This window comes from Megascapheus bottae, chromosome 21 (assembly GCF_031878675.1).
Source record: "Megascapheus bottae isolate mThoBot1 chromosome 21, mThoBot2.hap1, whole genome shotgun sequence".
NCBI classification, from domain to species: Eukaryota; Metazoa; Chordata; class Mammalia; order Rodentia; family Geomyidae; genus Megascapheus; species Megascapheus bottae.
The window spans coordinates 10,653,195-10,676,542 of NC_143529.1; the positions used below are offsets into that span (position 1 = coordinate 10,653,195).

Genomic DNA, 23,348 nt, shown 5'->3' on the forward strand with positions numbered 1-23,348 from the left:
AGTTTTATTGCTAGATTGTATAGATCTACAACTTGTTAAGGTTAAAGGAAAAGAACAGCCTATTTGAAGTTGACTTTTCATTTGATCAACTCTGGCTTTAAACTTGACTTGGGAGTAGAGGATGCGACTTCAGTGGTAGGCTGTGAGAAGAAGACTAGTCATAGACTTCAAAGGCAGCACACAGACATGCTGACTTGACTCACTGATGAAAGAGAAAGACGCTCAGCTGTTGCCAAGAGTCAATAGGTGCTTCTATGAGCCCAGCAGATGGAGAGTCTTGGTTGGTTAGTGCTCATCAGCTGACAGGATAGCTATAAAACACCCAGAATTTGTCTGGAAGCTTGGCTTCCTCCAGGCCTACAGGCATCCAAGCTATTACCTATCATCTCTGCTTAAGGAAAAAAAAAAAAAAAACAATCTATCCCAGTGTAGGAATTGTTGGTTTGGTTTGGTTCTGTTTGGGGCATGATGCCTTCCCTTTCCAATTCTGATGAGTTGATTTTCTTTGTGAATGGAAGAAAGGTAAGTTTATGACATGATTACTATGACTTTTTATACATCAGGGATAAAAGCCAAGAATTCTTTTCACTATGATAGCATTTTCATGTCTTTAGTCTTTGATCTCTCTCTCTCTCTCTCATTCCTGTCTTTTTTTAAGTCATAAATAGAGGGGAGAATTCTTTTTCTGCCAAATTATTAAAAGGTGAGGAGTCTCTGCTTGTTTTTCATCTTTCTTTTGGTATCTTTTTTAAAATATAGCTCTTCTTTTACTTGTTCTGCTACCATGAGATTTAATTCTGAAAGCTGGCTTACATATACAGGTACAGAAGGCAATGTGATACCCTATATTTAAGTACTGGCTTTACTTGAAATCATCAGTGCTATTTCAATGGAAGTGGTCTGTAGCATAGATAGTAGCATAAAACTCTGCAGTGATGTTTGATCTTTATGAAAGTTTCCTCAGCCTGGTGGCAGAAGGGTCCCTGTCAGGGTTCTGCAGTCAGCAGGTGATTGTGTCCTCTACGGAAGACATTCATTCTCAATGTTGTTCTTCATGACCAAAAATGAAACATGGTAAGTTTGAGGTGCTTCAAAGTCTGAATAAACATTGAATTCCTTTAGGGGCAATTAGAAAAACAAACTAGTAAGAAATGATAAAATGAATATCTGGAGGAGTGAATGAAACTTGAACAGAGGCTAAAATCATTGGTGATTTGTGACCATCAATAGCAATCAACAATCATTTCTGAGAGAGAAAAAAAGAAAAAAAAAACCCAAACTGTGAACTTACAGATGTAAAGTGAAAAAGGCAGTCAAAAGCACAAAGAAAGTCTGAGTTTAGCAAGCTTGGATGACCTGAAACCTAAATAGAACATCAGAGAAATCATTGCTAAGGGACAATTTGTAGCAAGTTCAAAGCTAAGAACTCTACTTTGTGTGAGGGAATGGCCTTCATTGCTTTTCCTGTTGAAAAAAAATTATTTACCCTTAAATGTTGGGCTAGAATGATGTTTTCTCTCTGGGACTTAGCCTTTTGGACTCGAAGCCTTTGCTTTGGTAGTTTTACCCCTTTTTATTTCCCAGGTTTCTAAGTCAGGTTAGAGGTGACAAAGGAGGTGACTTACCCCTCTTTGAGGATGATGTGGTTGTTCTTTGCTTTAGACCTGGGGGTGCAGGTCAGCTGAAACACACCTCCCATCAACGCTTGTGACAACCACACCTACACACGGATGCACACAGCTTGTGTTTCATATCATTTCTTTTTTTTTTTATCTTTTTAGGTTTTCTCTTCTCTCCCCTGCATTTTCACTCTTGTGCATTTGAAATCTAAATGCTTCCCTCTACATAGAGACCTAGCCTGAAATGTATGTCTTGGATGTCCATGGATGTGTGTGTTCTTAACTTACACAAATGGTGGGACACACGTGGTGACTCTCCTTTTGTTTGTTAATGAATCATGACTGTTTCTGAGATCTGTGCAGGTCATGTGTTGAACACTTGGCTCATGACTTCCACATTCAGGGTTTTCCAAGGTGTGTTAATCCTTCCTAACCCACTGCCATAGTGGTGAGCACAGTGGTTGGCCCCAATTCCTCCTCACTCCCAAAATGTTTCATGAACATCCTCCATGGACCTCCTCACCAGCACTAGGAAGTAACTTCGTGTGAAACTGCAGTAAGATGACTTCACTGGTCCTTCTAAGTGACTCTGGAAAATACGGGAGAAGTCACATTTCCCACAGTTTAAAAAAAAAACAATGAATGCTGTTCCTTTGTAAAGACAAGATTTGTCAAATAGATATGCCAGTACTTGGCACAGACCATACTTTCTCCACCTTGTTTGTCTCTGGGTGCAAAGTGCTGTCTCATTGTTGGCCTCATGTGTACCTCTCTGATTACTAGCCTAAATAGATGACCTATTAAAGTAAAGGAGAGGGGCTGGGAATGTGGTGTAGTGGTAGTGTGCTTGCTTAGTATGCAAGAAGCCCTGGGTTCAATTCCTCAGAACCACATATACTAAAAAGAAGCTGCAAGTGACACTGTGGCTAAAGTGGTGGAGTGCTAGGCTTGAGTAAAAGAATATCAAGAGTTCAAGTGCCAGGCAAGGACTGGCAAATAATAACAATAATAGCAATAATAACAATAATAATGGTGTACAAAGCAGATTGATTTACTCATGTGATTCCTGAAATGTTAAATAGCTAAGAATGCCATCTATTTACTCTAACAGAACTACATTGGCATCTTTGATTAATTTTTCCCAAGTCAAATCTTGCCTTTCTCTTGGTTTTTGGGGAACATTGTCGTATTTTGTGCTCTCAAGTATAATCATGACTAATGGGGATGGGGGTAAACTAAATACAGCCTCATTGGGCTTCCTGAGTGACTGGAAAGTGTTGATTATTGACTTGGCAGCAGACTTTTTCTCCCCCAATACTGGGAAGACTGGCAAATCATAGTACTTCTTATCCCACTTTGTAGCCACATAGGATATAACTTCAATGCTTTATTTCCATTGTTTCTCTGCCTGTAGGGCTGGGAGTTTGGCCTAGTGGTAGAGTGCTTGCCTATTATGCACAAAGATTCCTCAGTACCACATACATAGAAAAAGCTGGAAGTGGTGCATTAGCCTTGAGAAAGCCCAAGGACAGTGCTCAGGCCCTGAGTTCTAGCTCTAGGACTGGCAAAAAAAAAAATCTACTGAAAATGCAGAATGAAAGTAGAAGATATTATATGAAGAAATGTTGTAGCTTATAGCTTTATTCTAAGGTGGTAAGAATTTTAAAAAGCAAAGAAAATGCAACACTGTAATACAATGATGTCCTTTTGATTATGGTGTTGCTTCCCTTCCAGGTAAGTAGTTTTCTGATTTTCCCTATTCCTGCCTGGGTCCCTCCAGGACCAGTAAATGAGGCAAGGGCTCTAGCTTTTTTTTTTTCATTATTTAGAGAATACTTTGAGTTTCTGTAATCAAACCAACATAGATAAGACCTTACATATTTAGTACAGTATGTTTACCTTGTACAAATGAAAAAAATTAAGTTTAACATTCTAAACCAATATGGCTATTAATTTCTGTACAATACCAACTCAACATGCTTTTTTAAAAATACTTTTTGTTGTTTTTTTGTTGGTCATGGGGCTTTGAACTCAGAGCCTGGGCTTTGTCCCTGAGCTCTTTTGCTCAAGGCTACCACTCTACCACTTGAGCCACAGTTCTACTTCTTGCTTTTTTTAAAATTGTTTGTTTGTTGTTTCATTTTGTTTTGTTTTGTTGGAGGGGTGAGGCAATAGTGAGCTCTGAATCCAGGTCCAGCTTGTATGTATGCTAGGTAGGCACTACCACTGAGCTTATGTCTGTCAAGTGCTAGCTTCGTTCTGTGGCTCTAACAGCCTGGAGTCTGCATGTGGGGTAGGTCATGACTGTGTCTCTCACTTACCCTCTCACTGGAACACAGAATCAATTAGTGGCAGTGGTAGGGAAATACCTTTGGTTTAGACAATCTCTGGCTAACCTTTTCTATGACCTTCTGTAGCCAATGTGGAATCTACGCCTCTATTCTCCACCTGGTCCCTTCCAGGCAAGTCAGGTAAATGACTGCCATACATATTAGAAAATCAGACATTGAAATAATGTTCCACTATATATTTCTTCAAAATTCTGGTTTCAGGAAGTGACACTATGGCTCAAGGGGTAGGGCGGTAGCCTTGAGCTGAAGGCCCAGACTTCAAGCCCCATGACTGACAAGTCTTCAAGTCTTGATTTCAAGTCTTACTAAAGGATACCTTTCGTATTTTCCCCTGGGAAAAGAAACATCAATACAGATCATGAATACACATGCTACAATATGTTGATTCTATCTTCCTACAATTCTTTCCTCTGTTTCACAATGTAGGTAATAGAAAAGAATGCTGATCCAGAAGTCAATCTACTGTTCTACCTGAGGAAATGCTGTATCCTTTCATTTTGCTGTAATCAATCTGAGTTGGGTAGGAAAAATGTTACCATGCTAGAAATTATCAAGAAGGCCACTTGGAATCACCCTAGATAATAACCTTGTTTCGTTGGCAGAATCTCATTTGAATTTAGAGAGCATATCTGTTTATTCATGTTTTTTATATTATAATTTTTAACTAAAGAAGAAATAAAAGAAACCATGAGCATGCCCACTTAGGAAATAACCTGATGCCATTTGAACCCCGTGTACTCTGATGTTAACATCATACTCAAGTAAGAGTGTGAGGCCTTGAGCTCAAGCCCAGAACTGGTGTGCACACACACCCATACACACACCCTAAAAGCCTAAATCTATCTAGCCAAGTACTGAAGAGTGCACATTACTGACAATGCTAGACTGTAAGATTTTACTTAGATTTATCCTACACCCTTTCATAATCCTTATCAAAGTTTAATTAGCATATTTCAAAATTATAAAACATAAGGGTTAGATGATAGCTTAAATAGTTCAGCGTTTGCTGGGCTGACTGCAAACTGCTGTCCTCAGATCTCAGCCTCGAAAGTAGCTAAGTTGACAGGTGTAAGCTACCAGGGACCAACCAGCAATATATTCTGCCTCTAGCTCCTGGGCTCTGGCCTGGAACTCACTTGACTCAAACTTCAGTTTGCCTTGAAAATCTGTACTCATCCCTCATCTATTCCTTCCCTCCTTATGTCTGCCAAGTGTGCTCCGCCCCTCCCCCCATGTACCCCACAGCAGGGGACTCATCACATTTCAGGGGGCAGATGCCCTGTCTGTCTAGCTTACCTCTGAATACCCAGTGCTTGATAGGATTTGTAGGTTGAATGAAGAGTCAGGGTTACAGTGGTAAAGGGTAGGTGAATGACCAGTGTTTGGGGATCCTTCTGAGACCTCCCAAATGCTCAGCTTTACCGATGCCAACAACTAGGATTAAACAACTCTATCATGCCACACCTTCCTTGTCCCAAGGGGACCCTCTGTGTTTTGACGTGCATCACCTAGTTGCGCTGTCACAGTGCTGAAAATAAAGCTGGGGAAGGTTGAGGGAGAGGCCACTCGGGATCAGGTCCCACAGGGCACCAAGGAGTCGGGGGCGGAGCCCCTCAAAGAGCCTCAGCCCTTGGGCAGGGAGGGAGTAGAACAGTAGAAAGGATATGGGGCAGTCCCCAAACCATTTTGCTCATTGTGTGACCATATCCTAAGTCAGCAATAAACTCAGGTATTTTGGGAAGCTGAAGTTTTCATGATATGGAGACACAAATTAAAGGAATATTGTAAAATTATGACTAGGAACCTAGTAGCAGGGTTTTAGACAGGGCCACAGGTTTTGGGTGCTGGTGGCTCATGCCTGCAATCTTTGCTGCTCAGAAGACTGAGATCTGTTGATCAAGGTTCAAAGCCAGCCTGGGCAGGAAAGTCCTCTTATTCCCAATTAACTACCAGAAAACCAAAAATGGAGCTCCAATGTGGCAGAGCACTAGCCTTGAGCAAAAGAGCTCAGGAATCGGGCAGGGAGCGTAGGCTAGTGGTAAAGTGCTTACCTAGCATGCAGGAAGCGCTGGGTGGGCTCCATTCCTCAGTACCACATATTCAGAAAAAGCCGGAAGTGCTGTGGCTCAAGTGGCAGGGTGCTAGGCTTGAGAAGAAGAAAAAAGCTATCTAAGGAGAGTGCCCAAGCCCTGAGTTCAAGCCCCAAGACTGGCCAAAAAAAAAAAAAAAAAGAGCCCAGGAATAGGGCCCAGGCCCTGAGTGCAAGCCCTGTGATGACTAATGATATAAAAGAAATGGTCACAAGAGTCCCTGGAAAGTGCAGTAGGTGACTATTCTTTCTGGCAGAGGAAAAAAAATCTGTGGTTATTTACAAATATTAATTACAAACATTAGCCATTCGTGGGAGCTACTTACGTGAGGAGGACTTTTGAGGAGGAAGGACTATATTAAAAATAATACCACCCTCTCCACTGCAGACCTTCAGTCACAAATTGGGACCTGAAGTGTCAGAAGAGTCTGATTTATGCAAACTTGTGTAATTATATTTGCCAAGGAATGTACAGAGACAAATGCTAGTGAGGTGGAGTGCTCTTGTGTCTTTGCCAAGGGCTGGATGTGCCTTGTTTACTGCAGAGTCTAGGAGTTTTCAGCCAGTCTCTAGGAAAAGATGAAGATGAGCATTTTTATTTTAGGATGCATAAAGGAAGCTCGGTGGCATGTGTGAGGAGTGTGGCCTGTCTGGAATTGGAGTGACGTAGGGGTGGTAAGAGGCCATACTGACCACAGGTCAAGGGAGGCAGGAAAATAGATTGTGGGGATTAAGTAGAGAGTGATCGAGTGTGGACAGAAAAGTTACCATATAGAAATTACTTCTTAAATAAGTTTATCAAGGCAAGAATAGAAGAGTAATAAAATAGTGCTTTTAGATGTGGTTAGCATTATCTTACTTTCCCTAGGACCTAACATAGTTACTGACACTTCCTAGGTACTCCGCAAGTATATATTTTAGCGCACACACGTGTGTGTATGTGTGTGTGTGTGTGTGTGTGCGCGCGCTTGTGTGCTATTACTAGGTCTTATTTGGTACCCTGTCTTCTGTCCAAACTGACTTCAAGCCCCAGTACTAGCATGCATGCAAACACGCATACACACACACACAAGAACATACTGCTTCTGAGAAGCTGAAAGAAATTTATCCCAATGGATAATAAAAGGTAAAAGTAAGCAACAGGAGGCCAGGAGTGTGGCCTAGTGGTAGAGTGTATGCCTAGCAAGCCCTGGATTCAATTCCTGGTACCACATACATGGAAAAAGCTGGAAGTGGTGCTGTGGCTCAAGTGGTAGAGCACTAGCCCTGAGAAAGCCCCAGGACTGGCAATAAATAAATAAATGGTAAGTGACAAGAAAGGAAGGAGAAAGAAACAATGAGATTCTTGAAGCTTGGGATCAGGTCTGCACTTGTGGCTACCTGTTTAGCTCCAGGAAGTAGAACTTCTGGATATATTGCCAAACTGTATCTCAGCAACACTGGCAAAGCTCTTCTACAGAAAGAATCACAAACAAAACACATGGTATGTATTGTGTTCCACTTAAGTATGAATCCTGCATTTAGCTTATAAAATTAAAGTATACCCATTCAAATTTAAATTTGAATGTAGAGAACACACATACAATAAAGTATGTTTATCTAAAATTCAAATTTAACAGAGGATCCTCTATCTTAGCTGGTTACTCTGCCTAACTATAAGTCCACAGAATGTAAAAGAAACCAACTCAGCTTTTCTACAGAGGGTGGAGGGTTGGAGCGGCAAACCAGCTGGGGTCTCAGAGGACCAAACAGCTGGTGGAATCTTTTTTAACACTTTTTTATTCAGAGTTGCTTTAAAAAAAAATACACATCACAGAGTGGTTTTAAGTTCCGACAAAGTGAAGAGTGACCTCCAGCTTTGAGCCAGACACCACTGGGATTGAATTCTTAATTTGGAAATTTCAGGACACCAAGAGCAGGGGGAAAGGACTCACCACCTTCTACATCCCATTCAAGGGAGTTCAAACCCACACTACTTTCAAACGCCTGCCTACCTCGCTGTAGCGTTAGCAGCCCTGACCTTCCTTAGCTGACTGACTGGGAACTAGAGAAAAGAGTGGTGTCTAGCCCTTTGGGTCAGCTACACAGAATGAATACCCCAGAAACAGGAAGAGTCCTGACCCTTGTTCACTGATAGCAATTTCCCAAAAGAAAGTGACTCTTAGCCTCCCCATAAACCAATTATGAGCTCCATCCATGAAATCTTTCTGAAACTGCACCCAGCAACGCTCCCAAGCAAATTCTAGTAGATTCGTAGATGTAATTCCAGTGGAACTTCAAGCTAAGTCTTTGCATATATTATTTGTTCCCCCTTTGTGGGGGGAAAAACACAAATATAATCTTCAAGGAAAACCAAAACATACATGGGTTACTGACATGCTCAAGTAGCAAATTTTTAAACTAATCCTTTCTAAGCCCAGAAGAAAGGAAAAGCACTAATTGCTGTGCCAGAGAAAGTCAAGCCTCAGTAGGTCCAAAAGGGTATTCCAGTTTGGCACGAAAATCACCTCCCACCACCTTTCACAGCAATGACAGACACAGTACATGGCCTCAGGATCTCCTGGCAACCAATCTTGAGTTCTGTTGAAACGCATGAGCTTTTACAGAACACATTCAGATGCAAACCCTAATCAAAAAGATGTAAGACTCATGTAGACTTTGCATATCCTGCTTACTGTGAATATCTATCCAGTTCACTGCAGAAATATTGATGTGTTTGAATACAAAGTTTTGCCTCAGACCTTTTATTCACAAGTTAATACAGTAAATATCAATAACTTTTTAAACTCTGGACATACTTTTACATTCAGAAATGCCTCTGGCCAGAGATTTTTTTTTTCAGGGAAATTGAGGAATCTCAAGGATTTCTCCTCACTTTCATGAATAAGTTCATTTATCGGCAAAAAGCCAAGCCACCTCTGAAAGCCAACAATTGTAACCAACGTGGCATAAGACTCAAGAAAATGTGTTGCTTATTATTAGTGTCCACCAGAGAGAAATGAGAAAACCAAAGCTACTGAGCCTTTGCCTTGACTCTTCTTTCCAGTACATCTCACAGGCACTAAATATGCCTGTGGAGGAGGGGGCTGTGGTGCCTGCACGGTGATGCTGTCAAGATATAACCCCAAGACCAAGAAGATCCAGTATCCTTTGTTAGCCTGGCTCTAATCTGGGAACGTGTGAGAAGGGCCAGAAAGCCTCCATGTGCACACTGCCTCCAGATCTCTCCCCCAGATGTTCTGTCCAGAAGAATCTATTTGTCCCAGGTCCCAAGCTCTTGGAGTGTCTCCTCTCTATTGCCACAAAATGAATGGGTCATTCCACTGTAAGGGTTAGGCAAGAATAGAATGGCAAATACGTGCTAGTCTTGGCAGGAGATTTCATTCCTTCTCATATGCTAAGAAGAATTCTTGGCCCTAAAGAGCTAATCATGCTGCAGCACTGAGCAAGTATCACTTTCACCTAGAATGGCTTCCTTGACCTAGAGTAAAAAAAATAAAATAATAACATTTCTGTTTTATAGTTTTAGTCTTATAGCTATTTCTCTGTGCTTAGGGAACTATAGTCCTGTGCTTTTTCTCCAATAAAAATAACTCTCTGAGGTATGTCATTCACTTCTCACGAGTCCAATGTATTCTCTTTACATAACCCCATTACAGTCACTATCCAGCAACAGCATGCCTGGTGCCGGTCTGCTCTCTGTATGGGATGGCTGTCACCACCGTGCAAGGTATCGGAAGCATCAAAACCAGAATTCACCCCGTGCAGGTAAGAAACCATGTGACTGAGATCAGGAGCTGGAATGGGTGTCCCCATAATGCTGGTTGTTCCCATTCTGTCACCAAACTTGAAATCCTTTATGTTTTCAATTCTTGATTTGTAAGATTCATAACTGGGGATCTTTTCAGAGAGTCTTTTATTTACTTTGATGCATTTCAACCTCAAGAGGGCTTCTCAGTCCCATCTCTATATTTGACCTAAACTAAAAGAATAGTCTAATCTGACCAGAGAAGAAAATCAGACAAGAAATCACAAATCATCCATACATTTCAAACTCACTGCACTCTGACAGCAAGGCTGTGACTGGCCTAGTGCCCTTCAAATGTCCGACACATGACCATACACTAGACTATAACAAAGCATAGCTGGATTAACAAGGCATTTGCTGAAGAAATGGCAATGCTGCTTCAATATAGTAAAGTGGGAACTTATGCTTTGAATGAGTTTTAAAGGCAGTACATAGAAAGAGAATGCTGAAAACCAGGAAGAAGAGAACTGAGTGTTCAAGACCAGCCTGAGATACATATCAAAATCTTGAGACTCAAAAGACAGGGAGAGGTACAGACAGAGACAGAGAGAAGGAAACAGAGACAGCAAGAAGGAGAGACCGAGAGACAGAGAGAGAACCTGAGGGAGAGAAGGAAGAAGGATGGGAGAGAGCGAGAGGAGAAAAGGAGGGAAAGGAAGATAAAGAATCTTTTGCTCTTGAGACTGTTCCTCTTAACAGGAGGTTAGAAGTTCACTCTTTACCTTTGATTGCTACTTGCTCAAGACATAACAACTATGCTCTCTTTACCATCTCAACCTATACTTGGCTCATCACTTTAATTACATGAGCAATTTCTGCTCTACTTGCCTGGTTAGTTCCTCTCAAATCTTGTTAGTACAAAACTAGAATGTTCCCTCTGCCCTGGAGCAGACTTTTCTTGTTGCTTTGGCTTGTTAGAAAGAGCGCATTGTTAAATTGGCAGTTTCTCAAGCTAGTCTTCAAACTCATCTATTGTTAAAGTTAAGTTATATATATTATATATAATGTATATTTGTAATTCTCTAATGGATTAAATTAAATCAGCCATGGTGGCAGTAGTATTTGTATAATGCAAGTTGAAAATTAGGAATGCAAGCTGGAAGCAGTGGATTTTGCCCCCATTTCAGAGACCAGCTGCTAAATATCCACTAGCACATCAACACCCAGCTTTATGTGTCACCTAGAAGCAACACCTAGAAGTAAATCCAACACAGCCACATTGTCCTCTTGTGCTGGAAAATGTCTGTGCCTTCAGTTGAGTCACAAAGTATTTGGCTTTGATTTTAAGGAGCCGGACTGTTTCAAAAATGTTCATTTGGAAACATTTGAATCACATCTCAGCCAGCCTGCAAAAGCAACCTGGAGAGATGCATGGGGCAGATACACAGTCAGGACTCCTGTCTGTGGAGAGCAGACAGACTCAAGGCTATGAATGAACATTTCTCACTCTCCTTTTCGTGTGTGTTGTTTGTTGTTTGATTCCGTCATGGTATTCTTATGTTAAATGCATGTAACTTAAATACATGACTAGCCCAATAATACAGCATTTCATAATTTCCAAAGAATTTATATAGACGGTGTCATCATTGATCCATCAAAAATGCTATCATCTTGGGACCAGGAGTTTGGCCTAGTAGTAGAATGCTTTACTAGCATACACGAAGCCCTGGGTTTGATTCCTCAGTACCACATACACAGAAAAAGCCAGACTTGGTGCTGTGTCTCAAGTGGTAGATGCTAGCCTTGAGAAAGCCCAGGCCCTGCGTTCAAGCCTGGCAAAAAAAAAAATGCTATAGCCTGTTTTAAAAAATTCTAGAGAATAGATGCATATTCAAATAACTTGCCAAAAACAATACTAGTTTGTGCACATTCATTCATAACCATTATTACGCCGATTTTAAAAATGAAGAAAAATGAAACAGATCATCCAGTGTGAAACCACAAACCAACTGCTGAAAGGACAAAAGTCACATGAGAATGACCCCCAAGGCTTTTATCTTATTCCCCACAGGGAAAGAAACCAGGATGTACAGAGAAGTATCTTAATCCCTCTAGTTTTTCTTGGGAGCCAAAATAATATCCATCTGTCAGGAGCTGATGGCTTGCAACTGTAGTCTTCACCACTCAGGAGGCTGAGATCTGTGAATCAAGGTTTGAGGCCCCAGCCTGGGCACAAAAGTCTGTGAGACTTTTATCTCCAATTAACCAGCAAAACAAAACAAAAACAGAAGTGTAGCTGTGGCTCAAGTGGTAGAGTGGCTGCCATGCAAGAGCATGAAACCCTGAGTTCAAGTCCCAGTGCCAGTATACCACACACGCGCGCACACACACACACACGCGCACACACACACACACACACACACACACACACACACACACACACACTACACATCTGATTTCCAAAACTAAAGTGTGGTGCAAAAGCTAAAGTTTCCTGTGTTGTGCTGCTGGCTGGGATGCAAAGCAGGGAAGCAAGTGGCCTTAAGTGTGAAGACTAAATGGTTGTTTCCTAGGAACGACTGGCCAAGTGCCACGGCACGCAGTGTGGATTCTGCAGCCCAGGAATGGTGATGTCTATCTACACATTGCTTAGGAACCACCCAGAGCCCACACCCGAACAGATCACCGAAGCTCTTGGAGGTGAGCCTCCTCAGCCCTGTGCAGCCAGCCTTGGGGGGAAGGAAGGCAGGGACCTGGAAATCTACCGCTTGGCTCATGAGCCAAGAGCTGTGCCACAGCTCTTAGGTACAGACACCCAGCCTCTGCGGTACCTATGTCTGTCACAGCTTTCCCACAAAGGGCTGTCTTCATTTGAGCAGCAGTAATGGCAGGACTTGGGGCCCTATTGACTTCTTTACAAACCTTCCCTTTGTCACCCTGCGAAGGCACTTGAGTAGGTTGTTTTTAAAGCTATCACTCCAATCTTGTCCTAATGTGGAAACGCAGGTAGGGTAGAGGAACACCATGCTGCTGTTTGGTTTTTTTTAATTAATCTTGTGCGTTAACATTACTTATTGAAATTAATTTTGCAAAGAGAAAAGACTTTCTGATACTTTACATCTTTATAACCTGGATGATTATTGCAATACGAGTGGGAGATCATAAATAACAATCTGTTCTCATAAGCACATTGAGTGAATGATGTCCTATGGGGAGAGGGGGTAAGCTATTAACTTTCTGTTGGTTTGTTTTTGCTAGTCCTAGGGCTTGAACTCTGGGTCTGGGCACTGTTACTGAGCAACTTTTGCTCAAGGCAAGCACTATACTACTTGAGCCACAGCACCACTTCTGGCTTTGTGTATGTGTGTGTGTGATTTATTGAAGGTAGGAGTCTCACAGATTTTCTTACCTTGGCTGGCTTCAAACCACAATCCCCAGAGCTCAGCAATCTGAGTAGTGAGGATAACAGATGTAAGCTACTAGTGCCTTGCTAAGCTAAGCAAGTTTAAGTGAAAAAAAACATACAATTTTCTATCTAAAGGAAAGCGTATTAACAATGAGGTTTTCTGTGACAAACTTACCTAGTTTTAATAGGACTGGTAACCAGTTATTAGAAGAAAGCTTGTAATTGAGACCTCTCTAAATATTATAGGAAAACGCTTTGTCTCTCTATGAAGAAATCTGTACAGGAACTCAACAGTATTATAAAAAGCTACAAAATAAAACTAAGTAAAAATTCAACTCAAGTGTTTGTGGAACTGAGAGATACGTATTTCCTAGCACTTTCCTTTTTTACTCAACAACTTCACTCAATTTTTCAGTTTCTGACTAAGAACTATTCAAATGTTGTTCTATGGTGTCAACTATCATTTTAAGCAAACATGAATAGATGGAGGAATGGATCAACTTTCTCAGTGAAGTAATGAGCAACGAATGAGATATAAAGAGCTCTGAAAATCAGAGATCTTATTACATGCCTTTTTTTTGTTGTCGATCGTGGGGCCATGGGGCCTGAACTCTGGGCCTGGGCGCTGTCCCTGAGCTCTTCAGCTCAAGGCTAGTACTCTACCACTGAGCCACCATACCACTTCCAGTTTTCTGGCAGTTAATTGGAGATAAGAGTCTCATAGACTTTAGGGCCTGGACTGGCTTTGAACTGCAATCCTCAGATCTCAGCCTCCTAAGAAGCTAGGATTACAAGCATGAGCCACTGGCATCCAGCTACATGCCTTTTTAGATAGCTCGCTTGTCTGACTCTATACAAAGAGTCTTAGGCAAGGTGCTTCCTCCAAGATTCTGTGCCTAACAATCACCAAGAAAGAGATGGTGTTGTCAAGTTTAGCAGGTTGAGACAGATAACGATACTCTAAGCGTAGATAACTTGAAGAGTGTATTTTGGCTATAGGCTATTTACATGTAATCATTCTAGACTTATAATTGTTGGCCACATTGACAAATTCTGTGTTTCTATTGTAATAAAACTAACAAAATAAAATCCAAAGGAATGTATTCAGTGTAGACACATAAAATCTCAAATGGGCAATTGATATAAGCCTCTGCTCCATATCTAGTCTCTTCATGATTTTTTTTTCTATCTACTTTTCTTATAATTGGAACAAACTTTCTAGTAGTAGGGAGTCATTCTTTCCTTTGGTTAGTCCTTCGTAGAGTTAGACTTAGCACCAATGATAGCAAAGAAGAAAATAATAAAAACCTGATACTAGCGCTCTCTAGTTCTTAATGTTTGCTTTATCAGAGAAGGTATTCATTTTCTCTGAAGCGCCTCAATTTCTTGTCTTGTAATTATGTTCTAGAAATGCCAGCTTCTTCCTACACTTTAGGGAAGAATGGGAGTTTATGAAAGCTGATACCATTCCTGTGTCTACAACTCCCTAAACTATTCACATGGGAATAAAAAGAAAAGAGCATGTCCACAGCCCACTTGTCCACACGACTCAGTGTCATGGTTCCGTAGAACACTTTTCTTGAGGTGTGTCAACCTGCCCAACCCTCACCACATACACATGGCTTCCAAAATTGCTTAACTATAGTTGAACAAAACAATTCAAAATACTTCACAATATAAAAATGATTTTCCCATTATGAAAACACATCCCCCCCAAAAGGCAAGGAGCAACTCACATATAATTCTGTTTCCAACAGACAACCACAGTCACTACTTTCATACATTTATCCATCTCTTTAATGCACAGGTTTTGTTTAAATCCTTGCATCAATTATTACATGCAATTTTTAAGAATTTTTTCAAATTATTAAACTCTGCAAAATATCATTCATAGTAGCTACAAAATTGGAATATACTTTTTTTTTAAATACTAGTCTTCCTCATCTTTTCCATCAGACTTAGAAAATGATGTTGGACCAAAACAGTTCCAAATACTTATTGAGCAACACAATCTATGTTCAGTTTCTTTTAGCCCGTGGATTTGGAGTTCTAGTCCATAGAGTACCTGCCTAGTATGCACAGGATTCTGAGTTTAAAACCCAGCATCACAAAAAAGAAATATGATTGCTAAGATTGTTATTCCACTAAAAGCATTAAACACAGATATGTTATTTGTTTCTATATTATACCCTAAATTTTATCCATTACTACTCAGGTAATTTGTGCCGATGTACTGGATACCGACCCATTGTTGAAAGTGGGAAAACATTCTGCGTGGTAAGTCAAAATACATATCCATTCTGTAGATTTACCATGCTAATTAATTTTTGTATGAAATAATCTATTGCTCTCAACAATCTCTAAAGTAACCCTATGATGACTTTTCTTACTACCAGATGTTATTAAATGTCCATTGTTGTAGCCTGGAGCCAGAGGCTCATGCCTGTAGTTCTAATCACAGTACAAAGCCAGCCCAAGCATAAGTATCCCTGAGACTCTTATCTCCAATTAACCATTAGAAAACCGGAAATGGTGCTGTGGCTCAATGTGGTAGAGCCCTAGCCTCAAGCTAAAGAGCATAGGGACAGCACAAGGGCCCAGAGTTCAAGCCCCACAACCAACCCTCCCAAAAAATTTCCATAGTTTACAATTTTAAAGCATGTATTTTATAATTTTTTTATCTAAATGCTTATCTCTAAAGTTGTCACCTTTCTGAAGCATATGTAATTTAGTCCATGACTTCAATATTCTACTAAAGAAATTTAAGTACAAAAACAACAAAAACACAATCAAAGGCAACATAGTAATAGCCCAATATTTCCTGTATACATACACACAAATTTTAAAGGAACAGGAACTAAAAAGAATGAAAGGATGGATAGAGAAAAGACAGGTAGCTTAGCTGAGATGGGGAGTTTTGAGCTAGGTCCTAAGAGAATGGTTAGAAATAAATCAGTGGATAGAGGCAATAGAAATTTTAAAGTGGAGAGAAAAAAACTGATGTGACTGAGGTAATGAAAAGTAAAAATATACTTCGGGCTCCGCAATTTTAACTTAAAGCCACTAAGAAATGTATACTCATTGTCTATACTCAAACTAGGAGTATAGACAGTATTTCTAAAGGAAATTTCCTGGTACCTACCTGAAGAAAGAGTAAGCCTGGAGAGGGAAGCAATATGCCACATATTATACACAAAACCATAAGATAACTTTCAACAAGGAGATTTCTGGAATGATAAACGCAGACAGTGACTAGTCAGAAATGATCTAAGTTGTCTTCAAAGATAAGAAACTGAGGAAACACAAAAGGACAAAGAAAGTTGGAGAGAATGATTCATGGTGTAAGAGGAAGTTAGTTTGTAAATAAATTATTTGGGGGTAGTTAAATGTCAAAATATTACTATAATGTTTTCCAAGGACCCATAAAAATTAATTTGATGTAATTTTTATTGATCAAAAACAATTAAGTCTACATATACCAATTCATTCCACATGCTATAAAATCTTTAAAGAATATATTTCTGCGCCATTACTGAAAATTTTCAACAAGTTTTACAAAGGGAAAGCTAATTTATTTTAATTCTTAGCTAAGATGCTGCTTATGTTCTGTCATATATAATCAATATTCTACCATTTTGACCTACAGAAACAGCAGTTTCTTCATAGGACTCAAACGAATACTAGAAAATCATTTTCAGAAGGCAGAAATCGATGAAAATATTTAGGCAAAAATTAAGACTGAGGATGTAGCTCATGATTAGCATATTTGCCTGGTGTGTCCTCACTTGAAAATGTAGCCTTGCAATAATAGTAATAATAATAATAATAATAAGATATGATCAGAAACAAATACTTTTTCACTTATTTTGGACTCCATACTACATTTTCTTTATTGTGCACAGCCACAGCATGGTGCACAAATTTTACTTCTCATAAGGAGAAAATACCAGCTATCTCCTCAGCAATTTCCATGCATCAGATACTCTGTAGAACTTTTGCCACACTTAATCTAAGCAGCCTGTCTGGATGAGTTTTATTGTTCTAATTTAACAAGCTCAACCTGGCTTATAAGGAGCAAAGCAGGAATCAGAGCCAGGTCTCCTTGACTTCCTGTATGACCTGTCTTTGGAGACCTGCAGTGCCTCCACACTGCCACTTGCTTAGCAGGGCTGGAAGTGACAAACAAGATAATCAATTTGATGGTTACAGAAACTAGTAAGTGAATTAACACCGACAACATTACTTTGGTTCTACATGAAATGTCTTGAAAATTAAGCTTAAACAGTTTAAGGTAAGAATGATTCCAGGCTTTAATTTATTAATGTTTGTATGTAGAATTTTTTTTTCTTTTTTGTGCTGGTACTGGGACTCGAACCTAAGGCCAAAGCATTCTCCCTTAGCTTTTTCTGCCTAAGGTTAGTGTCTGTCACTTAAACCATAGGGCCACTTCCAGCCTTTTGTTTGTTCCCTGGAGATAAGAGGCTCTTGTATTTGTCTGATTAGGCTGGCTGTGAATGGAAATCCTCAGATCTCAGCCTCCTGAATAAGTAGGATTACAGCATGAGCATGAGCCATTAGTACCCAGTTTGTATGTAGAAATGTAAAGAGTAACTTTCCTTCTAGAACTTTATTTAAGTTACATGCTATCTCAACATTATGATAATGAGACACACTCTGGTTGTTGAGGAGGTAACTCAGTGGTGATATATTTGCCTAACATGTGCTAGGCCCTGCTTTGATCCCCAGCTTTACAGTAAAATAGAGAGGGAGAGACAGAAGCAATCTATTTGAGTTAATCGACACATTCTGCTAAACTCCAGGTACCTGCCTTACTTCCAGTAGGAAGTTTCTATTGGCTGACCCTACCCCCTCTAACCTCCTTTGTCTTTCCATGACACTAAAGTGACACTGTTGGCAAGCCTGGACCATGAGCATGGTTGCACATTCCCTCTAATATTCTCTAATTGTTTGGTTGTGGGACAGCACAATACCAGAATACTCAGGTAGGTGTTTTAAGACCCAACCAAGGAAGCTGATTTGAGCTTCATTGCTTCCTAAGGAATCAACTGTGTGTCAAATGAAAGGATCAGGAAAATGTTGCATGGATCAAGACAAAGAATCTTTGATGAGCAGGGAGGAAAAAGTAAGTATCAGCTTTTCTAGTGATTTCTAAAAAAATCACTAAATGAATCTAAATGTATGCGCATTTTTGAAATTTTGTTCGTAATAATATGCAAATGAAATGATTTCTGGTTATAAAAGCTTTATAGAACTCCAAGCATAAGGGGCCTGTGGCACCCACAAAGGGAATACACAGGCTGCTTTTGATTAGCAGAATGATGACTGTGTGCCTTAGGCTGAATCCCCAGCTCTCCAACAAGCAGGAAGGGAGACTTCATGCTCAGGCTAACATGTACCTTCAAATAATAATGAGACCCACTATGAAAGTCGAAGCACAGCTTCTGATACTGAAGGAGGCAATTCAAAGTCCAATAAATGTCCCAGAGAAGCCACCCCACAACTCTGGAAGGGCAGAGAAATTTTCACTCAGGAATGCCCTCGGGCTCTGGCACCTCACTTAATCTCAAAAATGTGAATGTCAGAGGAAAAAGTCTTAATTCTGAAGTCTCATACTGAAAGATTCCTATAGCTCGCTCTCTCTCTGTAAGTCTGAAGTTTCTTTTCTGTTTTGTTTTGTTTGTTGAGATGTGCACCAAACTGTATGATGAAGATGAATTCCAGCCCTTGGATCCATCCCAGGAGCCAATATTCCCTCCTGAACTGATAGTAAGACCCTTGACTTTGGTTGTTCATGACAATGTGGTAATTTAACTTCTTGTAGTATGCTATGGAATTACTGGGCTGTGGGCATTAAGAACTGGAAGAATGTCCACTGGAGATAACAGAGCCCTTTCTAGTGGCTTGCTCCACTCTACTAGAGATAACTGAAGCTTGCACTTCAACTAAATCCCATCAGCTGAAGATCTGGAGTCAGAAGTAGTTGATTCAGCCAGGTTCACACAGCTACCGCAAGGTCCTACTTGTAAAAAACAAACAAAAAAAAAACCCCAGTAAAGTAAGAATCAAATGATACTTATAATCATGGAATTACAATGTTCTTATAATTAACTGCTATGTCAACACAATAGGAAAAAAGAGAATAGCAAAATCCACACTATTTTATTATCATACCCCAAGGAGAGCAGGGAAGAGAAAGATGATTCTGCTGATGCCTCCAAATCTCAGTTTCCTGGAAGAACTTGAGCATTTAAAGTATGACACTAATATTTTAAAGCTATGTATAAGTGGCTCACATCTGGGATCTGAGGATCACAGTTCAAAGCCAGCCTGGGCACAGTGGAGCTGTGGCTCAAATGATAGAGAGCTAGCCTTGAGCAGGAAAATTCAAAAACAATGTGCAGATCCGGAATCCAAGCCCCAGGACTGCCCCCCCCCCGAAAAAAAACATGTATATAAACATAGACTTGTCGAGCACAGTGGCTCACGCCTGTAATCTTAGCTACTCAGGAGGCTGAGATCTGAGATCAAGGTTCAAAACCAGCCCAGGCCCAAAAGTTACCTGAGACTCTTATCTCCAATTAACCTCTAGAAAATGGGAAATAGGGCTTGGCTCAAAGGTAGGGTAAAGAGCTCAAGGACAGTGTCCAGGCCAGGTTCAAGCCCCATGACCTACAAAAAAAATAATTAAATAAAAACAGACTTACAAGATAGATATTGACACATATAGCATTGCAAAAATAAAACAAAACAAAAAACTCCAGTTATATTCTACTTGTTGAATGATTTGTTGGATTTTTTCAAGATAAGTACAATTTATTAGGATTATAGGAAAACTTACAAAACATTTATAGAAAAAAATGTGGATGGCTTCCCAAAAGTGGTAATGTGTGATGTATTTCGAGAGGATATGTTTTTGAGATGTTTTGAGAGGTTTTAGAAGAAATACGTTCTGAGACATCTAGTAATTCTGAGTTTAAAGGAGATTGATACATTGAATCACAAAACTCCTTTAGGAAAGTTAAAACCATGAGAGTAAAGAAACATCAGAGAGACTGGCTTTAAAAGAAGAAATTGCAGGTTTGAAAACCAAATCACTTTCTATGTTTCTCAAGAAATTGAATGAGATTTATTCAATAATTTCAGCCAAAATTTTGAAGCACAAAACCTACATCCTCTATATATGCTTTTAATGTATGTTTTTGCAAGGCAGGTTATGTCTATACGCAATTTTTGTTCAAATCCCCACAGATGGGTCTCCTTTGAATGACACAACTGTAAAGAAGCCTGGCATTTTAATTCCAGACTAAGAAACTTCCATTCTACCACAGGCTTCTTCAAAGGCCATCTTCATTGTAAACACAAAGAGAGGTTATGCTAGTTTCTACACAGCCCACTCTCGACTGGTCCCTAGATGTGTATCACATCAGAAAGCTACAATGACTCGCAGACCACTCAAGGCAGAGGCTACACTCACAGCTTGTTCAAAGGCCTTTCTTAAACCCACATTGGCTCAATTTCTCTACAGAGAATGGCAGAAGATCCAAATAAGAGAAGACTGACATTCAAAGGTGAAAGGACTACCTGGATTGCCCCTGTGACCTTGGATGACCTTCTAGAGCTGACAGCCAATTTCCCCAAAGCTCCACTCGTGATGGGGAACACTACAGTGGGTAAGTGATCATTATGCATGTTCTGTTCATTTAGATTAGGGAATCTATACATCTGAGTCTCTTCTTAGACTCTTCTCGTTTATTAATATGTATAGCCCTTTAGAAGGCTTCATAGTTTTCTTTTGCAAATAAATTGCATACATTATGGTATTCCTGTTAGCTTATCATTGAGTGACTTCTATTATATCTATTGTCTTCTTTTTCTAATTACCCCTTAAGGTCCCAGCATGAAATTTGAAGATGAATTCTATCCAGTTTTTATATCTCCAGTAGGGATCCCAGAACTATATTTTGTAAATACCACAGATGATGGTAAGATCTTCTTTTCTCCTTAACAGGTAACCATTGGCTGTCGGGGGCCATGAGTAATTGATGAGATGCATTGGGTGATTTTTGAATGCATCATATATCCGGCCTCATCTGGTCATTGGAAGTGTGTGACTGGGTACCCACCTGTCCTCAGTGAGCATCTTCCAACAGACTCACTCAGCTGCACCGAGTGGTGCTACCACTAGCTAAGCCTTGTCAGAGAGCCATGACAGTAAAAAGAGGCCTCATCACACAGCCAGGTATGGAAAGACTAGCTAAAATAGAAAAGGCAGTTGCTGACCAACAGGAAAGGGTCTAGAAACATTTTAACTACTTAATTCATAAATTTTCTCAAATTTCACCCCACATCTATACATACACACACTCACACCTACTTAAAAAAAAAAGATAAATCTTGGCTACAAGATTTGAAAAGCAGCCAAGAACAACCATCTTTCCTTATTTTTAGACTCTTCACAATTTATCTTCCTAGCAAGTTGAATTTTATGACAACCTGGGAAACAAGCAGAGCAGATAGCCTTGGCATTTCCATTTTCCTACAGAAGATGCAGAACCACAGGGCTAAAGTAACCTCCCAATATCACACAGCTAATGTGAGGCCAAGACAGGGCTCTACCTTTAGTCTCCGTAGTGCATATAATATACTGAATAATGCTCTTTGAAAACAGGTCCCCCCAACCTCTATTCATATCAAGCATATGAATAAATAATAGGTTACAGGAGCTTATAAAAACATGAAACAGGATTCCCGAATGAATAAGCAGAAATCAAGTGGGTAATTTGTTATCCCCTCTGACCTGTCTGACTTAAGTCAGTTGGCACATTCACTTTTACCTGCTTGAATGTCTATCCAAATGGACTCACAGGAAGAGACAGAGCAAGGGAAGTCAGCCAGGTTGAGGGAAAGTTAGAAGAAGGTGTAGGAAATATTTCGTTAAGGGATAGTAAGGATAAAGGGATAGGACGCTGTAGAGCTGTTGCTCAACCTTTTCTCATCGCCATCCCTCTACAGAACAATACACAATGTTTCTCCCATCATTCCTCTATGAAAGTTTGATACCACAGGTAAATTGTGTATTTTTTTGAACAGTATATATATATTAGTTCTTTATACACAAAATAAGATTTCAATCTCTTGGGGAATATATTATCATTGCTGAAAGTGTATGATATCACTGTTCAAATCCTACCTAGTGGTCATACATGCAAAAAAAAACTGAGCCAAGGAAGAGATTGGTGTCTATATTTTTAATATAATTTTATTGTTAAAGTATTTTACAGAGCAGGTATCATTTCATATGTTAGGTAATGAGTACATTTCTTTTTTTGGACCATATCACTCTTTCCTTCACTTTTCTGCAGTTGGTGTCTATATTTTTGACAAATGAGAAATAGGAAGAGATGAAAATGGTTAGAGAAGAAGGTCAAACAGGCAATGGAAATTTTTAACGTCAATCCCTACTGCATCTTTTTTTTCTAATCTTGAAAAATATATGATAAGGCCAAGTCTAATGACACATACCTACAAGTTGGAGGCCAGCTTGGGCTACATAGCAAAACTCTGTCTCAAAAAATTATTATGAGTATTAATTTATTACTTTTAATTGACTTAGTCAACAAAACTCAATAAAGTAATGAACTTCAGATATCTTCAAGTGTAATGTGCTAAAATGCCTGACCTGCATGACTGAGGGGGGGGAAAAGATTTGGTTTTTAATATTCAAAATGAGTTTGTTTTGTCACTGTGACAGAATACTTGGGAGAAAGAATTGAAAATGAGGGCAAGTTCGGCTCAGTTTCAGAGGCTTCCATCTGTAGTGATAGGGAAAAGATGTGAAAGGGCAGAGCAGCTAACATTATGGCAGCCAGGAAGAAGAGAGAGAGAGAGAAAGAACAATGAGGGCAAGGGAGAGAGACACAGAGGCAAGCATATGTGTCTGCACTAGCTAGCTTTTTCCTTTCTCTCTTTTCATTCCATCCAGGTCCCTGATCTATAGTAGGTTCCACCCACATTTCTTGAGGGAATTGTCTCTGGAAATCTGCTCACTGATACCTTAATCTCCTATACACTTCTCAGTCTAGTCACATTTACACTCAAGATTAGCCAGCACAGA

General features: G+C 39.9%; 1 protein-coding gene across 1 annotated transcript in view; it reads left to right on the forward strand.

Moving 5' to 3' along the window:
* The first annotated feature begins 465 nt into the window (after positions 1-465).
* The window catches only part of LOC150048611 (aldehyde oxidase 4), a 57,369-nt gene continuing 34,486 nt past the window's right edge, over positions 466-23,348 (forward strand). The window contains exons 1-10 of the mRNA XM_090354355.1: positions 466-522; positions 4,397-4,454; positions 9,106-9,202; positions 9,719-9,827; positions 12,381-12,507; positions 15,429-15,490; positions 18,273-18,356; positions 18,920-19,000; positions 20,760-20,904; positions 21,124-21,216. Coding sequence (XP_090210481.1) covers positions 466-522; positions 4,397-4,454; positions 9,106-9,202; positions 9,719-9,827; positions 12,381-12,507; positions 15,429-15,490; positions 18,273-18,356; positions 18,920-19,000; positions 20,760-20,904; positions 21,124-21,216 — 913 coding nt within the window. The remainder of the gene's footprint in view (positions 523-4,396; positions 4,455-9,105; positions 9,203-9,718; positions 9,828-12,380; positions 12,508-15,428; positions 15,491-18,272; positions 18,357-18,919; positions 19,001-20,759; positions 20,905-21,123; positions 21,217-23,348) is intronic.